Source organism: Equus przewalskii, chromosome 10, assembly GCF_037783145.1.
Source record: "Equus przewalskii isolate Varuska chromosome 10, EquPr2, whole genome shotgun sequence".
Taxonomy (NCBI): Eukaryota; Metazoa; Chordata; class Mammalia; order Perissodactyla; family Equidae; genus Equus; species Equus przewalskii.
This window is the reverse complement of record NC_091840.1, coordinates 47,110,651-47,132,335: the sequence shown is the minus strand read 5'-3', so window position 1 is coordinate 47,132,335 and position 21,685 is coordinate 47,110,651. Positions and strand designations below refer to the sequence as shown.

Here is a 21,685-nt window from a genome sequence, read left to right as displayed (position 1 = left end):
TTTTTTATAATTTAAAATACATGTTACTTTATAGTACAATCTTTTAATAAAACACAAGACATGTTTACCAATAGACTCAAACACTTTTTAGTTTCTCTGTAATAAGAAGCCAATAGTAGTATTTTTAATATTTAGTAGTATATTTAATAATTAGTGTCTAATATTTTATCTTATTTACAAATGAACTAGATACTCAATGGATTTTCATTATTTAAGCATTTCATTATGGAAGCAAAACTTCAAAGTTTTAAGTTACCAAAAAGATTTTGAAAGTTATTTTAAATACACATGTTATAACACATAATTATTGTTAAAAAATTCATTCTTATCTTTTCCACATCTGCTTAGTTTACCTGTTTCCAATAATTATTTAGGTTGCCTATAAAGACTTTGAGACATCAGACAAAATCAGCTATCATTTTAAGTTGTTATGCTGACTAGTTTGTAACAGGGATAAAATGAGCTTATTTAACTAGTAAACCCAGGCTGCATGTCTGCATCATATCCATTGCTGATAACTCAGAGGACATGTCCATTTTAATCAAAGCAACAAACTTAAATAAGCTTTCAGTTATCAAAGGTGAATTTACCATGTTAACGTGAATGACATTTGGGTTAGTTTCGATTACATTTAGAAATAATGTAAATGCTTACTTTAAGCCAGTTAAACAGAGCTCTTAATTTTGGCCATACCATCTAGGGATAAAATATCACACATATATAACATACATATAGACACACACAAACACCACCACAGAGATGTTAATTTTTTTTTTTTTTATGAATGGCACCTGAGCTAACATCTGTTGCCAATCTTTTTTTTTTTCTCTTCTTCTCCCCAAAGCCCCCCAGTACATAGTTATATATTCTAGTTGTAGATCCTTCTAGTTGTGCTATGTGGGACGCCACCTTAGCATGGCTTGATGAGCAGTGCTAGGTCTGTGCCCAGGATCCGAACCAGTGAAACCCTGGGCCGCTGAAGCAGAGCTTGCGAACTTAACTTCTTGGCCATGGGGCCCCGGCCCCCATAGATGTTAAATTTTTGTTATGAATCAGGTGCAATACAAAACTCACTAGTTTCTGAGAAACATTTGCATTTCCAAGAATGGCTCTCAGGTCCTAGAGAAGATGGGAGCAGAAAATCTACGTCATAAAGACAGAGAAAGCAGTCAAGTTTTCTTCAAGATGGAGGTTCTGGGGGATAATTGCCTCATCAGTTTCTCATGTCTCAATCTTTTGTCTCAATTAATGTCTAGGAGTACTTTCGGAGGAACAGGGGAGGCCCTGGGGTTGGCAAAAGACAGATGAACTTTGAACTGCCTTCCAGAACCATACCTCCAGCCTTGGAGAGATTTGCAAGACAAAGACGATTGTTTCCAGTTCCCTAAAGAACTGGACTACAGCCTGAATGATAAAAATGAGGCTGAATCCCTCCTCCAGCTACACCCTTCCAATTGCTTCTTTCTATCAGGGAAATTTTTAACTTAAGAGGCGAATCAAAGATTTGTATGTTGTAAAACTTTCAGGACAATGTATCACACCTGTAAAAGTCTGAACAAAGCATTTAACATGAGCCCTCTTTCTAAGTGTACAATTTAACCCTAGACCAGTTTACCTTGGAGGGGAGCTTTCATTATCCTTTTTATTAGCCCCTCATACTAGCCTCTAGTTTTATCTCATACGATGTGGGCTCAGGCAGCCCTGCTGACTTCCCTTTTAGATTTATGTGCTGTCTTACAATCAGGCAGGGGAAATGTTCCCCAGTGAGACACAATGTCTATCCCCACGATACAATCCAGCAAAAAGAGATACAGTCACTTCACATAAAGCCCATAAATATATCAGTTTTTCTACAAAATTTCATCTGAATTCCATGAACTCTTAGACCGCTAATCATAGTTTTCATTAGGGCTTTATCAGTAGGTCTTGGTCTTCTAATTTTGGATGGGGGAAACGTTCTCGGTCAGATATTTTAAAACATACTCAGGCAAAGTTGATATAACCTCTTTATATAAAATCAGCTCAAACATTCCAACCATTATAATTTCATCAATACTTATACTTTTACATTTTCTCAATTTAATTGTAACCTGAGTCAGGGTCTTAAGGCTAGTCATTTTTTTTTTTTTTGTATTTCCTTTTTAATTTGGCCTTTTCATAGGTACCAGTAAAAATTATGATGAGAGCTCTCACAAATTTTTTTTCCCAATTCAGAAGTTTTCCCAATTTAAATGATCCATCGTCTGGCCACATGGACGAGTAGGATCCTAACAGTGACTCATACCAATAAGCTTAACCATGGACGCAAGAGGCATCCCCAAAAGAGATCCAGAAAGTTCACTCCCAAAAACAGTCTAAGAAAGCAAAGGCCTTCATTGCACAGCAAGCAACAAAGGTTGAGACGACAAAGGTCCCTTATGAAAGCAACTGGGACCCCCTCTGACATGCTTCCCTGAGAGCTGACACAGCCAGACAGAGAGTGTGTCCCAGAGCCCCAGCACTCGACTGGCTGCCAAGATGCATGCCAGTACATGCATCCTCCAGATGGCAGAGACCAGAAAGGTCACAAAGCCAAGCTCTCAAGACACAGAATAAGAAAATAGAAAAAAACCTCATCTGATATGCACATTAGCAGTTTTAGCTAAGCCTTGGGTCTCTTGGAACCAGAATAATACCTAGGAGGAAGGCATCGTGGGGTTGGGGATTTTTACAGAGTACCTCGTCATTGCACGGACATTTTTTTGAAGTTGGCAGGGGGACCTGTGTCATCTACCCCGTTCCGTGACCAACTCATCCTTCCATGGGAGACTTCTTGAAATGGTGAGCGCCCTAATGGCTCTTAACTGCTCAACCTGCGCCCACCATATTTGGGGCCTTTTTGGCTTCCAAGATGCCCTCAGCAACAGCTTTCACCTTATGTGCATGTTCCCAGACAACAGGCTTGTAGAGATGCCTGTGTCTTGTGACGAACGACATAAAAAGAAAGAGACAAGGAAAAGTACTATCTCTGGGAGGAAAAGAATCTACAACCAATGAGTACTCAACCAAATCCTAGAGTCGCTGAGTCCAAGAAGCTAGCCTCACCAATATTTTCTCCTGCTAATCTAAATTTAGAAAAGGAAAAAAACCTCACCACTCTTATTTCCATTGGACCCTGTAGGCAGAGATCTGGGAGACTGACGTAGTAAGAACTCTTACTTCCTGCCGGCTCTCGTCAGGGGTCCAGGATCGCTCAGCGGCAGCAGTCCAGGAGTGAGCAGTGTCCAGCCAGCGAAATTTTATCCCATCTAAGTCACCAAACTGTTGGGGAGAAAGAACATTTCCTTTACTCACTCTAGGTCCTTCTAGCTCGGCTATGAATTAAATGACATGAGACAGAATAACAGGAGAAAATTAAACAAAGCTTTATAGCATGCATACATGGGAGAGACCAAGGAAAACTGAGTAACTTGCCAAAATGGTGAAGGTTCTCATCTTAAATCTAAAGCTAAAGACAAAGGAGGATGTTGGAGGTGGGAGTGGTTTGGGGCTTCAGAGGGGAGGAAGGTGCTTCATATGGAGAAGGAAAAGCAAATGTTTGATAAACAGACTTTGATAAGAGTGGGCTTAGCAAGGATCCTCCCAGCCTACTGGATACTCAGAGTTATCTATGGTGATGGCCTGACCTGAAGACAGGCCTTTATTTTAAATTTCTTTTAGCAGGTTGGGGGAAGGTCAAAGTTTCTTTCAGTCTTTTGTTGTTAAAAATAATCAAGGCAAGGCAAAGAGACACATTTTGGGGTGGCCAATTCTGATCCCCCATACAGCCCTCTCAGAATTCCTTAGAGACAGGATAGCCTAGGGCCCAGGACATGCCAGCTCTGGACCCAGAGAGGAGGAGGGTAGACACATCCTGGTTGGTACCTACTATACTGAGAACCCTTACCAGTGCCATGGGAGGTGCAGGACATCCCATACCACTGCTGTATGACCTCAGGCAGGCAGCTTCCTGCCCTCTCCTGGCCCCTGTTTCCCCAAGTTTCCCGAGGGGAGGTTTACCAGGACAACCTCTAACATTAACAGTAACATCAGCAATAAGTTGGTGAGTTGTATTCACTGAGCTCTTCCTCTGTGCTAGGCGCTCACTGTGCTAAGCAATTTACATGAACCATCTCATATTTTAGAAAATTATTTTTTGTATTGCGCTCACTGTGCTAAGCAATTTACATGAACCATCTCATATTGTAGAAAATTATTTTTTGTATTTTTGACATAATTTTAGACTTATAGAAAAGTTACAAAATAGTATAAAAATTTTTTTAATGCCCTTGCTCTAGATTCCCCACATGTTAACATGTTACTACATTGGTGTTGTCTTTCTCCCTTTGTCTCTCCGCAGGCACACACACAAATGGTAGATTAATGGTATGTATACGGAATTTTTTCTGACTGTTTAAGAGTAGGTTGCAGACATGATGCCCCTTTACTCCTAAATATTTCACTGTGTATTTCTTAAAACAAGGAATTCTCTTATTTATCCAAATACAAGTATGAAAATTAGAAAATTAGCATTGAACAATATTGTCTAACCTACAGACCTGTTGTTAATTGTCCCAATCATTACTTTTATAGCAAAAGAAAATCTGCATTTAGTTGTCATGTCTTCTTAGTCTCCTTTAATCTGCAATTGTTCCAGAGTCTGTCTATTTCGTGATATTGACATTTTTTGAAGTGTATGGGATTTTTTTTTTTTTACCATTTTTTAATTGAGGGAAAATTCACATAGCATGTCATTCACTATTTTAGATGATACAATTCAGTGGTTTCTAGTACATTCACAATGTTGTACAACCATCGTGACTAGCTAATTCCAGCACATTTCCATCACCCCCAAAAGAAACCAGTATCCATTAGCAGTCAGTTGCAACTCTCCCCTCCCTCCAACCCTTGGCAACCATTAATCTACCATTTGTCTCTATAGATTTGTGCATTCTGGACATTTCATATAAAGCAAATCATACGATATGTGGCCTTTCTTGTCTACCTTCTTTCACTTGGCATACTATTTTCAAAGTTTATCCATGTTGTAGCATGGATCAGTACTTCATTCCTTTCATGGCTGAATAATATCCCATTGTATGGATGTACTGCATTTCGTCTCTCTGCTCATCTATTGATGGACATTTGGACTGTTTCTACTTTTTAGCTGTTATAAATAATGCTGCTAAGAACATTCATGTACACACGTGTTTTCAATTCTCTTGGGTATATACTTTGTCATGTAATTGCTGGGTTGTATGATAACCTTTTCATGAACTGCCAAACCATTTTCCCCAGCAGGTACCATCAGCAAGTACCAGTTTCTCTGCATTCTTACCAACACTTGTTATTTTTTGTTTTTACGGTTATAGCCATCTTAGTGGGTGTGAAGTGGTTTCTCATTGTGGTTTTGATTTGTATTTCCCTGCTGACTAATGATGTTGAGCATCTTTTCATGTGCTTATTGGCCATTTATATATCTTTCTTGGAGAAATGTCTACTCAAATCCTTGGCCCACTTTTGTATTGGGTTATTTGTCTTTTTTTATTATTGACTTGTAAGAGTTCTTTCTGTATAGTCATGTGCTGCATAACGACATTTCGGTCAATGACAGACCGCATATACCATGGTAGTCCCATAAGATTAGTATTATAGCCTAAGTGTGTAGTAGGTTAGACCATCTAGATTTGTGTAAGTTCTCTATGATGTTCACACAATGACAAAATAGCCTAACGATGCATTTCTCAGAACGTATCCCCGTCGTTAAGTGACGTATGACTATATTCTGGGTACTCGATCCTTATTAGATATATGACTCACAAATACTTTCTCCCATTCTGTGGGTTATCTTTTCACTTTCTTGATAGTGGCCTTTTTTTTTTTTTTTTTAGGAAGATTAGCCCTGAGCTAACATCTGCTGCCAATCCTCCTCTTTTTGCTGAGGAAGACTGGCCCTGAGCTAACATCCGTGCCCATCTTCCTCTACTTTATATGTGGGACACCTTCCACAGCATGGCTTGCCAAGTGGTGCCATGTCCGCACCCGGGATACGAACTGGCGAACCCCGGGCCGCCGAAGTGGAAAGTGTAAACTTAACTGCTGTGCCACCAGGCTGGCCCCGATAGTGTCCTTTGATGCACAAAAGTTTTTAATTTTGATGAAGTCCAACTTGTCTATTTTTCCTTTTGTTTCTTGTATGTTGGGTGTCAAAGATTGGGATTTTGCACTCTACTTTTGGGAATGCCCCTCCATTTGGATTTTTCTGAGGTCTCCTTGTGGTTAGTTCAGGTTGTGCACTGCCTCTAGCCGTCTCACACCCTTAGCACGAGGTGTGTTATCCTTGTGCTCACCCCCAGGGTTTGTTAGCTTGCCCAAGCTCAGGTAGCCAGTGACTGGGTGGCCTGCCTGACTGCAGGGCGTCAGCTCCTGAGAGCAGCGGTCTCTGCCTCTGGGGTTGCTTGTCACCTCTGCTGCTTGCAGGATGGGGTTTCAGGCAGCAGTGGGAGTTGTGACCCTGCCCAGGAGCTGGTGGAAAGGTGGAGCCCCAAGCCTTCCCTCACTGCACCCTGGGCCTGGGGAAACTTCCCTGAGGGCAGCAACAAGGCTGACGCCCACTTGCCGCCCCTTCCCCACAGCTGGGTGTTCCTGTGGAAGAAGGGTTACCAAGACACCGACACCTCCCTGGAGAGCAGCATCGTCACCAAAGTCAAGGGCGTGACCTTCACTAACACCTCGGATCTCGGGGCGCGGCTCTGGGATGTTGCCGACTACGTAATCCCACCCCAGGTCTGAGTCCCACCCAGCACTGGGGCCCAGGCTGGCAGGGCCTGGCTCAGGGTGGGTCACATGGGAAGCTGCTCCAGGACCCAGGGCCCTCCATCCATTGTCTCCCTTGGCCCAGGACAGCTGCCAAGGTTTGCAGGTGGAGTTCCTGCCTAGATCCTTCTCCCCACACCAAACCCCCGCCTTCCCTGCCTGCATTATGAGAGCACTCTGTTCCTAACAAATCTGAGCCTCTTGAGACCCAGTGGGGCTAGAGAACTTCCAGGTCAGTGTGAGTCAGGTGGCTTCCCTTATATTAGCCACTGCCCCAGGAATGGCTCCCTGGCCTATTCACAAGAGGCCTGGGCCAGGGCTGGGGCCACCCCATCTCTGCCCCTTCTCCTCCCAGATCTGGGCTTGGACCCCAGAGGCTGAGGGCAGAATAGGGATCCATGGGTGGGGGCAGTTTGGGGTTGTGGGCCTGGAAGGGACCTATCCAAGGACATGTACTCAGAGACTCTGAGGTCAGTGAGCATATGGGCAGGATCCACCAATGTTGTGGCCCCATTGTCCCCAACACCTATGCAGAGACCCTGCCCCCTGCCAGGCATCCCTGGGAAGGAGGGTCCCCAAAAGGGCAGGAGGAGGTTCCTCAACCCCTTTCTGGTTTCTCAGGGAGAGAACGTCTTCTTCATTGTCACCAACCTGATTGTGACCCCTAACCAGCGGCAGGGAACCTGTGCTGAGGTTTGATTTGACACTGCGAGCTGGGGAGGGTTGCTGGTGGCAGTGGTGGGGTCCACCCCTCTCCTGAAGCAGGGGTTTCTGGGGGATATATGCACCAGTGCACATACCTGCATTGTTTGGGGGAGAAGCAGGGTGGGCGGCCCCAGGCAGGGAAGGGAACCCTGTCCTAACTCCTGGGGTAGGCCCTGGCTCTAAGCTGGGCTTCCTGCAGGGGACTCCCCACCCAGGCGCCTTTCTTTCCTGGCAGAGTGAAAACATCCCTGACGGCCTGTGCTATAAGGACAGCGACTGCCCTCCTGGGGAGCCTGTTGTGGCTGGAAATGGTGAGGCCTGGAGTGGCCAGGGCTGGGGGCAAAAAGGGGCTTGGAGCCTGGAGGCTCCTGGCATTGTCCCCGTCCCACCCTTTCAGGAGTGAAGACTGGCCGCTGCCTGCGGGCTGGGAAAATGCAAAGGGGCACCTGTGAGATCTTCGCCTGGTGCCCAGTGGAGACAAAGTCCAGGCCATCGTGAGTGGCTGTGGCCTTGGGACCCTGAGGGGTTACCCAGTCCTGTCCAGGGGGTCCCAGCCTGATGGTAGAGACAGGTCCACTTGGGATCCTCATTCTGAGGGAGAAGCCAGGACACCCCACAAAGGCCTGGGCACCACCCCAACATGACCAATTTAACTGTCCTTGGCAAAGGCTCTGGGGGACCCAGGGAACAGGCAGGGCTCAGCGCCACCATGGGGCTGGGGAGGCACAGAGTGGGCAGGGGCAAGGCCTCCTGGACAGGCTGTCTATCTTGATTTCCAGGAAGCCACTCCTGGGCAAGGCTGAAGACTTCACTGTTTACATAAAGAACTTCATTCGCTTCCCCAAATTCAACTTCTCCAAGTATGTGGGGCTTGGCTACTGGGGATCCTTGGCTGGCCCTCCTGGTGGCTGTGCATGGGCCCACGTGCATGGTGTACATGTGACAGTGTCTGTGCATGAACCACTGGTGATGCTGGGGCCCCCTTCCCCCTGCGGGGGGTGAGGTGGAGCTCTGTTTTTTTCTTGTAGTAGGATGTTAGTGGGAGAAGTAGTCAGGACTCGAGTAGGGGCAAAAGTCAGGGATTCAGGCTGGGCCGGGTGAGGGGCCCAGTGTCTCCTGGGTCAGGCTAGTTTCCAGCCCAGGAACAGCAAGTCTCACCTTCATTTCACTGGCTGTTCACGGCCTCCACCCAGGACCAATGTGCTGGACACCGAAGACAGATCTTACCTGAAGTTCTGTCAATTTGACCCCAAGAACCTCTACTGCCCCATCTTCCGAGTGGGGTCCTTGGTCAGCTGGGCGGGGAGCAACTTCCAGGACATAGCCCTGCAGGTGGGTGGCATGCACTCAGGGAGCCCTCCCTGGAGGCTGGAGGGCTCTGGGCCTGGGCTCTGCAATGAGGAGAGAGTGCATCGGGGGGCCTGGGGGTGGGGTTGCCCTGCAAAGTGACTGCCCCAGGAACTCACTGTCTTCAGAATTAGCTGTAATGACATTGTATGTCAATTATACTTCAATTAAAAAGAAAAAGTGTAAAACTCAAACAAAAAAGAATTTGCTGTGACACACAGCCGACTGCGGGCACTCGGCATGGGGCACACTGGGCACCTGCTCTTTGGTTCTTAGTCCTTGGGTGTCAGCTGAAGCTGAGCCGAGAGGAGCCTCGCTGGCCCCTCTGGCTCGTGTGTGAGACGCCCGTCCAGTTGTAGGCGCTCACCCTGGGAGGTCCCTGCTCTCTGGAGGCGTGGAGCAGGAGGAAACCGGGGCTGAGGCATTGGCAATGCTTTTCTCAGCCACTCCAGAGGAGGGGCTTAGAAGCCTGGACCCTCCCCCTTCCTCCTGGAAGGATGGTCCAGCCGTTGACCCCTTGCCCGAGCACTGCCCCCATCTTGTCCAGCTCTCCATGAAGAGCTGGTCTGTGACTTCTATCCATCTCCGGAAAGTTCTGTGCACTGATTCTTGTCTCTTTTTCATCAAGGGTGGTGTGATAGGAATTCAGATTGAATGGGACTGTGATCTTGATAAAGCTCCCTCCGAATGCAATCCTCGCTATCATTTTAGCCGTCTGGACAACCGATTTTCAGAAAAATCTGTCTCTTCTGGGTACAATTTCAGGTAAATGGGGCTAAGCCTGCTGCCTTATAACCCTGTCCATGCTGTGTCCTTTCCTGGGTGCCAGTGCCCTTCCTGGGGCTGGGAATCAGAGTGGGAGGTTTGGGGAGGGACCGCTGAGGGGAGCAGGGGGCAGCAGCGGGGGCTGTGTCTAGGAGAGGAGAGAAGCGTGTCATCGCCCTTGGCTCACCATGCAGCTGGGGCCTGGCTTCTCAGCTGGGTCAGCTCCATTGATGCCAGCATGTGGGAAAGCCCTTGCCTCTTGGGGAATGTCTGGCAAGGATTTCAAGGATGTGGATGAATCCTTAGCATAATGTCAGCAAGAGGGTGTGCAACCTCTGCTGGGGCTGCTGAGGGTCAGGGTCCACAGAATGCTTATAAATCTCCAAAGCAGCCGAGTTCTGTGTTGCCAAACGGTGAATGCCCAGCTAGGCTGAGGTCTCCCCTGGGCCGGATCTCCCCCAGGTTTGCCAAATACTACCGAGATACAGAGGGGGTGCAGTTCCGAACTCTGATGAAAGCCTATGGGATCCGCTTTGATGTGATGGTGAATGGCAAGGTGTGTGGGGTGGGTCTCCCATTCTGAGGCTGGGTAGGTCTGGGGTGGGGCATGTTGGGAGTGGCCCTGGGCTGGCTCTGGGTGGAGTCCCTGGGGATCCTGCTGTCCACCATTCCTGGGTCACCCCACCTTGTCTCTCTCTGCCCCAGGCAGGGAAGTTCAGCATCATCCCCACGATCATCAACGTGGGCTCTGGGGTGGCGCTCATGGGTGCTGTGAGTACCTCTCCCTCCCGCCCTTTACCCTCTGAGCACTGGTGGTGGGGAGGGGACACTGCCTTTGTGGGGCTGTCTCCATGCCCCAGAAAGAACGAGAGCTGGCAAGGTCAGCATGGACGTGGGTAAAGAGGGCTTTCTGGGACTTCACCCCTGCCAGCGGCCAGTGACTACCTGAGTTTCTCTTTCCACAGCCAGAGAAGCATTTGCCTGTAGCTCTGGAGTTGGGAGTGGGGCTAGGAGTTCTCTGGGATCTTGAGTCAGACCCTGAACTTCTTAAGCCTCATCTCCACTTCTGCTAAAAAGAGGCCGGAGCTGGCGATATACAGGGTTTTCAACCATGGTCATGTTGACATTTTGATAATTCCTTTTTCTCTGGGGCCGTCCTGTGCATTGTAGGATGTTTAGCAGCATTCCCACTAGCAGCATCTACCCACTAGATGCTGGGAGTGCCTTCTTCCACAGTTGTGACAATGAAAAATATCTCCCAACATCACCAAATGTCCCCCAGGGGGGAAATTACCCCCTGTTGAGAATCACGGGGCTAAAAAGATGACGCGGGGAAGTCAGGCTGTAGTCCCTCCTCAGATGTGTCCTTTAGCTGGGTCCAGAGGGGCCACTGGAGGGGAAGGAGTGGCGGAGGGCAGGGAAAGCTTTCCTCCGAATCTGTCATGCCCCTTTGTTCTTCTGAAAGTGTTTTAAAGACATGAGAGTTGACAGTGAGTGGCTCGGCCTATCCCAACAAACCTCTTGCCAGGGTTTCCAGCAGCCTCTTGCCTCCTTTCTCCGCCCAGGAGGCCACAACAGGTCCCTTGGAGGCTTCTGGCAGGTCCTAGGATTGACTTTACTGAGACCAGGAACACTGTCCTGTAACGGGATGCAGAGAGGCGTGCTCCTGAGAGGTGGCCCACGGATGAAAGTGAGCCCCGCAGGATTCCTCCTCACTGCAGACCTCCTCACATGTCTGTTTGCATGTGGAACTTTCTGAGTGAGGGGCCACCTTCCGTCATCACTTCCTTATGATGGGGGTCAATCAGAACGCAGGCGCATCTGGGGGGCATACCTGTGAAATTAAGGTAACGGGGAAAGGGTGGTAGCGGTTGGGTGGGGGTGGGAGGAGTGTTCTCTGGGAACAAGGAATTGATAAGTAACATTTTTGGTATCTGGGGGAAAAAAAGAGGTGTGCAGATCCCAGGGTCAGAGAATCAAGTTCACCTGCGGGCTTAGCCATCAGCCCCTTCCCACCCCATGCCACTGAATCAGGACCCGCCCTCCCACCACTCTGTGCCATGGGTGGTGTCGCCCTCTGGTGGAGGAGATGGACATTTGCACAAGCTGCTCCATGAAGCGCGTGTGTTCAGGTGTCAGTGGGTCCCAGCTGGCTTAGCTCAGGCCTCATCTGTCCTTGACCACCCCTGTCGTGTCCTTGTTGTCAGATCCCCTCCAGTCTCTCTCTCACGCTGACTACCAGAGGGCTCTTTCTAAAATGCCACAATTGTGTGTCCTGCCCCTATTCAAAGCCATTAGTGCCTCCCCTGGGGGATTAGGGCCAGTGCCTTGGAGACACTCTAGGAAGATTTACAGGCTGGTCCCCATCCACCTCTCCAGAAGTCTCTTTAGCTCTTCCCCCACAGGGCTGTGGAATTCCCAGGCACGAGAGGCTTGTTCCTACCTCTGCAGTGCCCTTCCTGAACTTCTTTTTTTGTTTGCCTTGTATAAACTCCTATTCAGCCCTCAAGACTCAGCCTAGATGTCCCTCCCCAGGCTAAGTGAAGTCCCGTCTTGTCTCTGCTCCCCCGCTCCTCTCCTTGTCATAGGACCTGTCACTTTGTGTCATAATTTACATGTTTGTCTCCTGCACCAGAAGGAGAGTCCCTCAAGGTCTCCTTGTCTTAAACCTCCCTGCACCCCAGTGGCGAGTGCTCAGCAAACATTTGTTGAAGATGTGATTCAATGGGGTTAGGAGAGTGTGGGGGATCAGATGGACTCCAGGGGAACCTTGGCTCCACCGTGGTCCAGCTCTGTGGCCTTGGACAAAGGTTCCTCTTTCTGAGCCCAGTGTCCCCATCTATGAAGTGGGGACAATGCCCCCTCAGAGGCTGCTGCCAGATCACACAGGATGCATCTCGTGTCAGGCGGCTGGCGGCTGTCTGGAGGTCTGGGATTCTGAGTCAGGGAACCCGACTCTTTTGCAGGGGGCTTTCTTCTGTGACCTGGTGCTCATCTACCTCATCAAAAAGAGCAACTTTTACCGCAACAAGAAGTATGAGGAAGCCAGGTCAGTTGTGCTTCCTCCCACTCCGCCCCCGCCCCCCCCCAAGAATCTTTACCCTGCTTTGATGTTGCGTTTGGGTTGTGCAGGCAGGGCTGAGCCCAGGGAGCTCCCCTGGGAGGGCCTGGGAAGGTGGAATGTTCTGACACGTGCTTTACAGAACTGCATCCCGCCACAGTGCAGCTGGCAGAAGAAAAGGCCGCTACGGGCCATGGGCAGGAGACCCGGTCTCCAGGCTCGGCTCTGCTGCTGTCTCCCAGGCACCTTTGGACAAGTCCTAGGTCTCCCTGGGCCTCAGTTTCTCTCTCTGCAAAACGAGAGAGTTGGTTTACATATAGTGCCTCTCAGCACTTATGTTTTAGGATTCTTGGACTTGGTGGTTCCTAGTGGGCTGGGGCTGAGGGAAGATGGAGTAGGAAGGGAAGGAAGAAATGGACTTTTTTTCCCACCATGGGGGCCTACTTCCAGGCTCTCTGGGGCTGTGGGTTTGGTAGGGGATGTGTGTTCAGAGTGGCAGAATGCAGTATGAGTGGGATATCCTGATGTCTGCGGGTGGACGGGAAGGGGACAGGGGCTCTGGCCCAGCCCTTGTAGGAGGCTTTCTGGAGGAGGTGGGATCAGAATGAGTTGCAGATGGTGGGCTCCGAACAGGCACCTGGCACTCCCTCAGCCACACTGCAGCCTAGGACAGCGGGGGGAGGGTCCGCCTGCGTCATTGGCCTGGACTGAACCCTAGCCCTGGTTCTTAGGCTGAGCCCTAAGCCCTGAGCCCGGTCTCAGACTGAGCCCTGACCGCACCTGCCAGCTGACTGAGCTGGAGGAGGAGGAGGGCACCCCCTGCAGGGCTAGTGGCTCTCAGGGCCCGGCCCGCCAGTGCTGGGGGAGCATCCGGCTCCGCAGGCCAGGGTTAATGATCGTGTCCTGCCCAGGGAGCTAGGGGTCTGTCTCCAGCCGGTGGAGTCCTCGCGGCAGGGTGGGGCCCCGGAGACTGAGGACGCGGCGGGGCCAGGGCTGCCAGAGCTGCCAGAGGCGCAGGACGGAGGCGGCAGCCCGAAGGAGAATGGCTGTGTGTGCCGGCAGCTCCTCGAGCCCGCCAGGTGAGGGGCTGCTCAGCAGAGGGCTGAGAATGGTCCTACAGAGATGGCACGGCTGGCTGCTGTGCTCCCTGCTCTGGGGTGGCCTGGCTACGAGACAGGACGGCCAGGACCCAGGAGAGCCCATCCAAGTTGGACTCTGCAGGGAGGGGGAATGTGGGGTTGCCTTAGCCCCCCATGGTCCCCATTAGCTCCTCAGTACCCCTAAGTAAACTGCAAACCACTCTGCTTGCTGTGCTATCCCGGCGTTTGGACAATAACCGACTATCTTTCACTCAGGCTTACTCTCTGCCCTGCACTACACTGAGCTCTCTGTATATGTGATCTCACTTCAGCAACTTACTGAGGTGGACACTAATAGTGCCTATTCTACCAATGAGGCACAGAAAGGTTAATAAGTAACTTGCTCAAGTCACACAGCTAACAAATGGTGGAGCTGGGATTTGAACCCAGGCAGCGTGTCCCTAGAATCCAGCTCTTCTCCATCAGGTTATTCCCTCTTCTCAAGCCTCCCACCCCCCACCCCATGCCAGATGACTTCCCTAAGCCCCTCTTCCGTGTGGAAATTCTGGAGCTGCCCTGGCCTCAGGAGGGTGGCGGCTGTGCTGACAGGCGGCCCACAGGCTGCCTTTCCCTGGCCGCTTCTGCAGACATGACAGCCTGGTGCTGGGAGGGTGCCCTGGGCTGAGTCAGCAGGCCGGCTTTTAGGCCTGCTCTGCTTCGGCCTCGCTGTGTGCCCTTCAACGGATGCCCTCTTTCTGGGCGTTTTCCTTTTTCTTTCCCAGTGGGGGCTGGACACAGGGGTCCCTCCTGCTCAGTCAGACTAGGGTTCTGTGACTCTCCTCTTGTTTAATCACGTCCCAGAGTTCACTGGCCTGGAGTGGACTTTCCTCTGGTCTCCAGCTTTCATTCTTTGCTGACTTGGGGATTGGCAGCCTCCAGCTGGGAGCTGGGCCTGGGCAGGGGAGGAGGGAGAAATGGACTGGGATGGAGAGGAAAGGCAAAGAATGGAGAGGAGAGAGGAAAGAAAGACGAGAGCTGGGGCTGCAGCAGTGGGGGCAAGGAAGCAGTGGAGGCTGGGGATCTGTTTGCAGGGGTAGGCCCGGCACCCAGCAGCTCCCCACATGCTCCCTGAGCTGTCACTTCCTGAGCTCTTTAGCCTGCGAGAGGGAAGAATGGCCACCCTGCTGGTCTTGGCGCAGCCTTGCCTGTTGCTGTGGGAGGCTCAGGGTGCCACCGTGGTGGCTGCTGCTGCTCATGGCTGGCGCAGCTCCAGAGGCCCGTGCATCTTCATGTGTCTGGGCTGCCACCCCGGACTCTGACAGACTGCCCCTCTCTGCGAATGCTCTGGCTGCCTGCGGGGCTGCCAGAGAGGCTGCTGCGGGTGGACTCTGCCTTTACCGAGGCGTCCCTGTCCACAGGGTTCCCAACCATCCTCTGTACCTCTCTGTGCCCCCACCCACCCACACACAGGTCTGGCCATCTGGGGAATGGAAAGGTGAATGTGGAGCAGCCACAGAACCTGCAGACAGTGGAGGCGTAGCCAGAGGTGTTGGCTGAGAGCAGATTTGGCGAAGACCTTGGAGGCAGAACCGCCTGCAGCTCTGAACTGGGAAGACTCGTCGTTGTGTCTGCATGGGACGGGGCTTCCAGGCACAGCCATCTCTCCTGCACTTTGGGATCTTGCTACAAGCTTTTTGTTGTGTGTGTAGGGAGGGGAGCCCCCCAGTGGCTAGAAGGCTCAGATCTAGAAGAGGAGGCCCTTGGAGAGGGAAGGGCGGCCGGTTTCACTTTTTCTGAGACTCCAATTGGACATTGATGCATTCATACATGCAGTAAACATTTTTTGCTGTGGGCTGGACCCTATCCAAGAGATGCTTAAATGAGACGCTGACCTGGCCTTCAGGGAGGGGAGCACATTGTAATTCCCTCAAGAGCCGAGACGTCACTGCCAGGCTCAGCCACTCCGGCCTTCCTCCAGCCTCTTGCTGAGACCTTCACAAATGCCTCTAGAGAATGATGGCTCCTCAGAGGAAGACCTTAGCCAACATCCAAGGGGACATTTGGCTTTGCCCCAGGGATCAAATTTAAAGGTGGCAACCAGGAAAGGACTGGACCCATCAGGAGGCAGCTGGCCCTTGAGGGGAGAGGGAGCCTCCGAGAGCTTCTAGGTAAGAGGGGAAGGGGAGGCAGGAGGCCTCTGCTCCAGTCTGACCGCCCGGCCTCGGGAACCTCTGGGCATAGCGTCTCGTCCAGGTGGGCGATCATCTGCCTGTGTGGTTTGGCTCTTGCTGTTCTGTGGGGCTGGGTGTCCCTGCCCGGCTTCCCTCCCTCTCTCCTCAAAGACTGGGTCTGAAGAGCTAATGAGACAATGGGTGGTGCTCACTCAGCAGGTGGAAACAGTTGTTGTTAGGGAGGCCCTCAGCCCTCAGCCCTGCCCCTTCTTTCCCACCCAGACCCTGCAGAACTCTGCAGCTTCCTTCCCTTAGTGGCTGTAGAGCCTTGCTACTGAAAGTATGGTCCGTAAACCAGTAGCATGGGCATCACCTGGGAGCTTGATAGAAATGCAGTCTCCAGCCCCTCCCTCATCCTCCTAAATCAGAATCTGCATTTCAACAAGATTCCCAGGTGATCTGTGTGTACGTTAAAGTTTGAGGAGCACTCGTTGAGATCTGCAAAGCCTGGTTCTGAGCGAGGAAAAGGCCAGCTTTGGTGGTGGCGCCCATTTCTAGGTCAGACTTACAGGCATTCTACCTTGAGAACGAGGGGATCCCAGCCCTGGGGAAGTGGCATTATGCTTAATTTGTTTAAATTAAAATATTCTGACTAGATAATACTTATATGATTCAAAATTTAAAAGGTACAAAAGAATAGACAGTGAAAAGTTCCCCTCCCACCCCTGTTCCCCAAGGCAACTTGTGTTACCAATTCCAGGAGGCTCCCTTGTTTTGCTGAGAATCCACTTGATTACTTGCGCCCTCACTCAGCAAATGAGCTTTTCCTGAGGCCTGCAGTGTCAGTCTCCTCTATCAGAAAGGGACTCAATGGAATATGCTTAAATACTGGGCTGGGGATCTGGCTAGCTCACCTCTTCCTCTCCCAATGTCTGAGGAGCCTGTGTGTAAACCCAAGGGGAGGAACCTAGAACTCATCACTCACTGCTGTCTGACCCACTTGGCAGCAAAGGCCCGCAGTGCTGCCTCTGGCCTAGCAAGCCCCACTACTCCCACACACGAGGGAACGTCCTCTCTGAAGGGCTCTCTCTGGGCCTCGCTCGAGTCAGAGAAGCCTGGTTCCCCTCTGTACACAGAGGAGGCGGTAAGCATCTTTCCACTGGGGACTTTGGAGACGGTCAGAAGGGGCCTGAAAGAGGGTCTCCGGTGAGGCTTTGCCACTGGGGCAGAGGGGAATGGTCCTCAGAACAGGAACCCTTCTAGAGGAAGCAGCTCCCTCACGTTGGGCTGCCTGGTAACCTGTCAACAAGCCCACCCACCCTCTGAATAGAAAAATCCGGGTGATCCACTGTGGTGTTTCACTTCTTCACTAATGCAAACCCTTGGGTTTGATAATCTGGCATGTTCCTTTTATGTTTGGGAGGAAGTAAAAAGGGCAGGGGTTGTGGCTGCTGAGGGGTTGGGCTGTTTTTGGAATTGCTTTGCAGCAGCCATATAACTTGGCCATATAACCTGGGGACAGTCGTACTATTTATTTTATACTGGAATGAAAATGTCTTCCTATAGTATTCATTCAGTAAATACTTATTGAGTACCTGTTGTGTCAGGTGTGGGACTGAATGCTGGTGACACAGTGGCGAGCAACACAGAAACAGCCCCTGCCCGAGTGCTTACAGTCTTTGTTAGCAGTGCCCTCGAGTCGACTCTGACTTCTAGCGCCCCCGTGTGCAGGAGAGCGGAACCCTGCCTGGTCTTTCTGTGCCATGCTCTCACCTTCCGGTGCTGTCAGACTATGCTCTGCTGCTAGTCATAGGGTCTTCATGGCCAGTTGTTTGGGAAGTGGGTAGCCAGGTCTTCCTTCCTAATCTGTCTAGTCTGGAATCTCTGCTAAAACCTGTCCACTATGAGTGACCCAGCTGGTATCTGAAACACCGCCGAGTGCCGAATCTTAACCACTAGACCACCAGGGCCGGCTGCTTACAGTCTAGGGGGCAGAATCTTCATCAGGGGTCATGCATGTAGTCACAGACTCAAGTGAGTTCTCAATGAGTAGCCAGAGGTTTCCCCAAGGAACTGACATCTGAAAGATTAGTAGCAGTCTAACTAGGTGATGGGGAAGCATTCCAGGTAAGGGAACCGCATGTGTAAAAGAAATGCCTTGATGTGAGCAGGAGCAACATAGGAACTGGATTGAGACCGTATGACTGGAGCCAGTTTTCTTGTCATCAACTTGCTTTAATTTTAAGAGTTGCCCCATTAGGCCCTACTGCCATAAAGGACTTACTCAACCTAATTGTTTTCTTCAAGTCCAACAAAGCCTTCCAGGTGGCCTCCATACTACACGTCAGGGGCCCACATTACCGCTTCTGGATAGTGTTGCACACTGCCAAAGTTTCCTTGCTTTTGCACAGCTCCCCCACTTTTTTGGGGATAGTTTTGGTACATAATTGGGAGGCTCACTAATCTTATAGAAACTAGTTTTGTAATGGGAAGAAGTGGGCACTTGAGCTGCTTTCAAACTTGGGAAAGCCCCTTTCTGTCAGGGTGGCCGATGCCTCATCAGGAAGATGTGTGTGCCAGCCTCTCAAGAGCTTCTTTCCATGCTGACGTTCAGGATCATGAATTGTCTATGTGTATGTTCAGGCCCTGGCCTAAAGCCATCTACTTGGTATTTTCCTAACGACTGAGTTATTCCATGCCTTGGGAGTACTCTGATGCTGGCCCATGTGAAGTTTGTAAATTGGGTGCTATCAATGTGATACCACAGGACCAGCCATGAAAAAGCAAAGTGCCGTCTTCTGATAAAGGGGTCATCAGGACTGACTAGTCACGGCTGCCTTTTGTGCCCGCCGCACATCAGTTCTTCCTTCTCAGTGGTTGGCTGCCCTACTGGGGGACCAGTCATAAAGGAGGATTGTGACTTCCTCCAGGTGTCTCTAAGGACTACAGTGCCCTGGAGAGTCGTAAATCACCCCACTTGGAATGGCATCTTGCATGTCTGGAAAAGGGCTCCATTTGGCTCCAACCCACCCCCTTCCACCCAAGTGATGCAACTTCACTTCCTCGAGCATACTCTCCAGCGAACGCAAGAACGCTCTCTCTCCAAAGGATGCACCTTTCTTCCAGCTGCTTGTTTCCCCTTAAGCCAGTACACAGAATTAAAGGGGGAAGATGGCAAACATTTTCTGGGACCTGTCCAATATATGTATTCTTTGACATTTTTTATTTGGTTATAAAACAATAAAAGGTGTAAACTTTAAAAGTGTCCTGATTTTTTTTCCCTTCATGTCTTCATGGGCACCCCATGTTTTAGAGGAAAATGTAAGGAGAAAGTGAGACCAAAAGAGGCAGACACAGAAACAATTAGTGAACAGTATATTACATTCCTTATTTTGCAAAGGAATTCAAATAAAAGTAAGGAAACTCTTTAAGTGAGGAAACATTAAAGACTAGGAGGGCACTGATAAAACTGGTACTTTTCCTTCAATGAGTGTAATCTGGATTCGAGTTTTAATCTTCTGCTCCAGGAGCTTATTAAATTCCCTCATAATGATATGGATGTGAAGATATTTATTGCAGTATTTTTTATAATAGTGAACACTTCAAACAAACTTACTGCCTAAAAATAGAGGAATGGTTAAGAACATCAGCTCCCTTATGCCCCCATTCTGCTACCCCTCCCTGTCCCCCCCTTAGGATCTGCAGTAAGGTCTGCTTCCTCCTTACCCTGCATCAGGAATGAACCCCCCCTTCCCACTCAGAGAAGGCCCCGAGAGAGGACTGGGGGAGGTTGGGAGAGTGGAGGAGTGTGCAAACCATGAAAGTGAGCATCTTCAGTGGCAGTCAGAGAAAGGGCTCAGAGGAGGTCATTGGGAGAGGGAGGCAAAGTTGTGGCCTGAGCTGCTGCTTGGCCTCATGTGCAAACATGTGGTCCAGAATCTAAAATGGGATTCAGGAGGCCTGGGTCGCAGATCCATTTCTGTTGCTGGCCATGTGCCACCTACTGTCTGTAAAAGAAGACTTGGATTCAAGCTCTCAGATCCAAAAATCCAAATCTGATCACATCACTTCTAAAATTCTAAAGGCTTCCCCCAATTGCTCTTATGATCAAGGCCAAATTCCTCACTCTGGCCTTCCATGATCTGGTCCAGGGCCACCCCATGGCCTCTTCTCTAACTCTGCAGATACAAGCCAAACTCCTTCCTGCCCAATGGCCCTCATGCATCTGCTTTCTTGCAAGTACCCCCTTCTCCACACTTCAGTTGGCTGTTATTTAACCTTTGGGTCTCAGATGTAACATTATTTCCCCAAAGAAGCCTTTCTTGACCCCCACCCCCCCCCAACCTTGGCTGGGTTTGGGGCTCCTATGTACTCTCTTCATAGCACTTTACCATCATTTAAATATTTGTGAAATTAGGTAATCCTGGTCTTCCCAGTTAGACTATAGATTCCATAAGCAACATGTTCATTACCATAACTCTAATACCATATTTATTTTTCAATTAAATGTATGCATTTTATTCTAAGATAACCCTCCTGACAATAAGGGATGGTGGATTAGCATATAGACAGAAGCATTTACACTCCAGACAAGCCCAAAGTTTAGCTTAAACATCCAGTCTGCTGAATCTAAACAAAGTCTAGAAAAGAGCTTAAATTAATGTTCTTAACAGAAACAAGAGCTGGCTGTGATTAGGTGAAATGGAACCAAAATGACACCATTCACACCTGAAAGCAGCGGTTAGGGGGAGGGAAGGCCGGGCTCTGAAAAGGTCCGCAGCCAACACAGCAAGAGCAATTAAGTGAACTGTTTCTGAATCCTGGCTCTGCCTCTTCCTAGCTGTGCCTCCTATGGAAGAGGTAGTGAACCTCTCTGGGTCTCAGGTTCATCAATGGGGGATAATAATCACATCTACTCCACAAGGATATTGCTAGAATTCAATGAGATACTGGGTGTAAAAGGTATAAGGCACAATGCCTGGCGTATAGGGAACACTTAACTGTTATTAGTCCTTAGGATGTCAATCAATAATTAAGTTCTCTTTTTATTTAGGCCCTGGTGCACCCTCTCTGGATGACCTATGTGTAAATGCGAGGAAATTCCAGAAGGCCAAGGCTCAGTCCCAGCTCTCCAGGAGTCAAAACTAGGCGATTCTGCACCCATGGCAGACAGCGGGAATGCGTTAAGGTAGGAAAAAACTCCACAAGGTGTCTGACGCTTCCTTTAATCTGAAGAGTATTACAGGCGCTTCGTCTTCAGATATAAATTATTTATAACGTTACAGAACAAGCAGCGAATTCAACAATTTAAAAACTAAGTGTACCCGGTGTTAATTTCTGGCAACAGTCCTCCCAATCTGGTTTTTTAAAAAAGTCATCCCGCGCCCCTTTCAGTAGACGTGCACCATGCCATAGAGGAAAGTCCAGAACAGGACGTAGGTGAAGAGGCCTCCGATGAGACCGCCTGTAAAGAGAGGTCTTCGCGACTTAAAATATTTGTTCCACCTCCTTCCCGCCTTAAGAATTAAGAGCAGAGAGAGCAGGACGGAGGCGAGCAGGTAGAAGATGAAGCCGTAGAGGCCGGTGAGGCCGAGGATGCCGGCCGTCGCCCCCGACAGCGCGGACACCGAGGTCCGGCAGTAATCCAGGACGGCCGCGTTGCCCCGCACCGCCGCCTCGCTGATGAACGGCGGCCCTTCCCGCTTGGCCACCACAGCGGCCAT

At 49.9% G+C, this 21,685-nt stretch overlaps 2 protein-coding genes and 1 long non-coding RNA gene across 16 annotated transcripts in view; 1 reads left to right on the top strand and 2 right to left on the bottom strand.

Moving 5' to 3' along the window:
* Positions 1 to 3,300, bottom strand: part of LOC103562925 (uncharacterized) — a 7,014-nt gene extending 3,714 nt beyond the window's left edge. For both annotated transcript variants that reach the window (XR_011523169.1, XR_011523170.1), the window contains exon 1: positions 3,134 to 3,300. This is a non-coding gene — a long non-coding RNA (uncharacterized lncRNA). The remainder of the gene's footprint in view (positions 1 to 3,133) is intronic.
* The window catches only part of P2RX5 (purinergic receptor P2X 5), a 26,708-nt gene extending 5,325 nt beyond the window's left edge, over positions 1 to 21,383 (top strand). Inside the window, exons 2-14 of one of the 13 annotated variants that reach the window (XR_011523161.1) lie at positions 6,654 to 6,804; positions 7,456 to 7,527; positions 7,775 to 7,850; positions 7,937 to 8,033; positions 8,319 to 8,399; positions 8,733 to 8,871; positions 9,515 to 9,651; positions 10,114 to 10,207; positions 10,357 to 10,422; positions 12,618 to 12,700; positions 13,624 to 13,791; positions 15,262 to 15,959; positions 21,016 to 21,383. Coding sequence is in view for 9 of the 13 variants with exons in the window: in XM_070560900.1 (XP_070417001.1) it covers positions 6,654 to 6,804; positions 7,456 to 7,527; positions 7,775 to 7,850; positions 7,937 to 8,033; positions 8,319 to 8,399; positions 8,733 to 8,871; positions 9,515 to 9,651; positions 10,114 to 10,207; positions 10,357 to 10,422; positions 12,618 to 12,700; positions 13,624 to 13,791; positions 15,262 to 15,331 (1,234 nt within the window). In the remaining 4 variants the exon portion in view is untranslated. Of the gene's footprint in view, positions 1 to 6,653; positions 6,805 to 7,455; positions 7,528 to 7,774; positions 7,851 to 7,936; positions 8,034 to 8,318; positions 8,400 to 8,732; positions 8,872 to 9,514; positions 9,652 to 10,113; positions 10,208 to 10,356; positions 10,423 to 12,617; positions 12,701 to 13,623; positions 13,792 to 15,261; positions 19,225 to 21,015 lie in introns of those variants that run through there. The other 12 variants (XR_011523163.1, XR_011523165.1, XM_070560900.1 and 9 more) reach the window with 12 other exon arrangements.
* On the bottom strand, positions 21,172 to 21,685 carry EMC6 (ER membrane protein complex subunit 6). Its single transcript, XM_008538091.2, has one exon. The coding sequence runs from the start codon at positions 21,683 to 21,685 to the stop codon at positions 21,353 to 21,355; it is 333 nt and encodes a 110-aa protein (XP_008536313.1). The 3' UTR covers positions 21,172 to 21,352.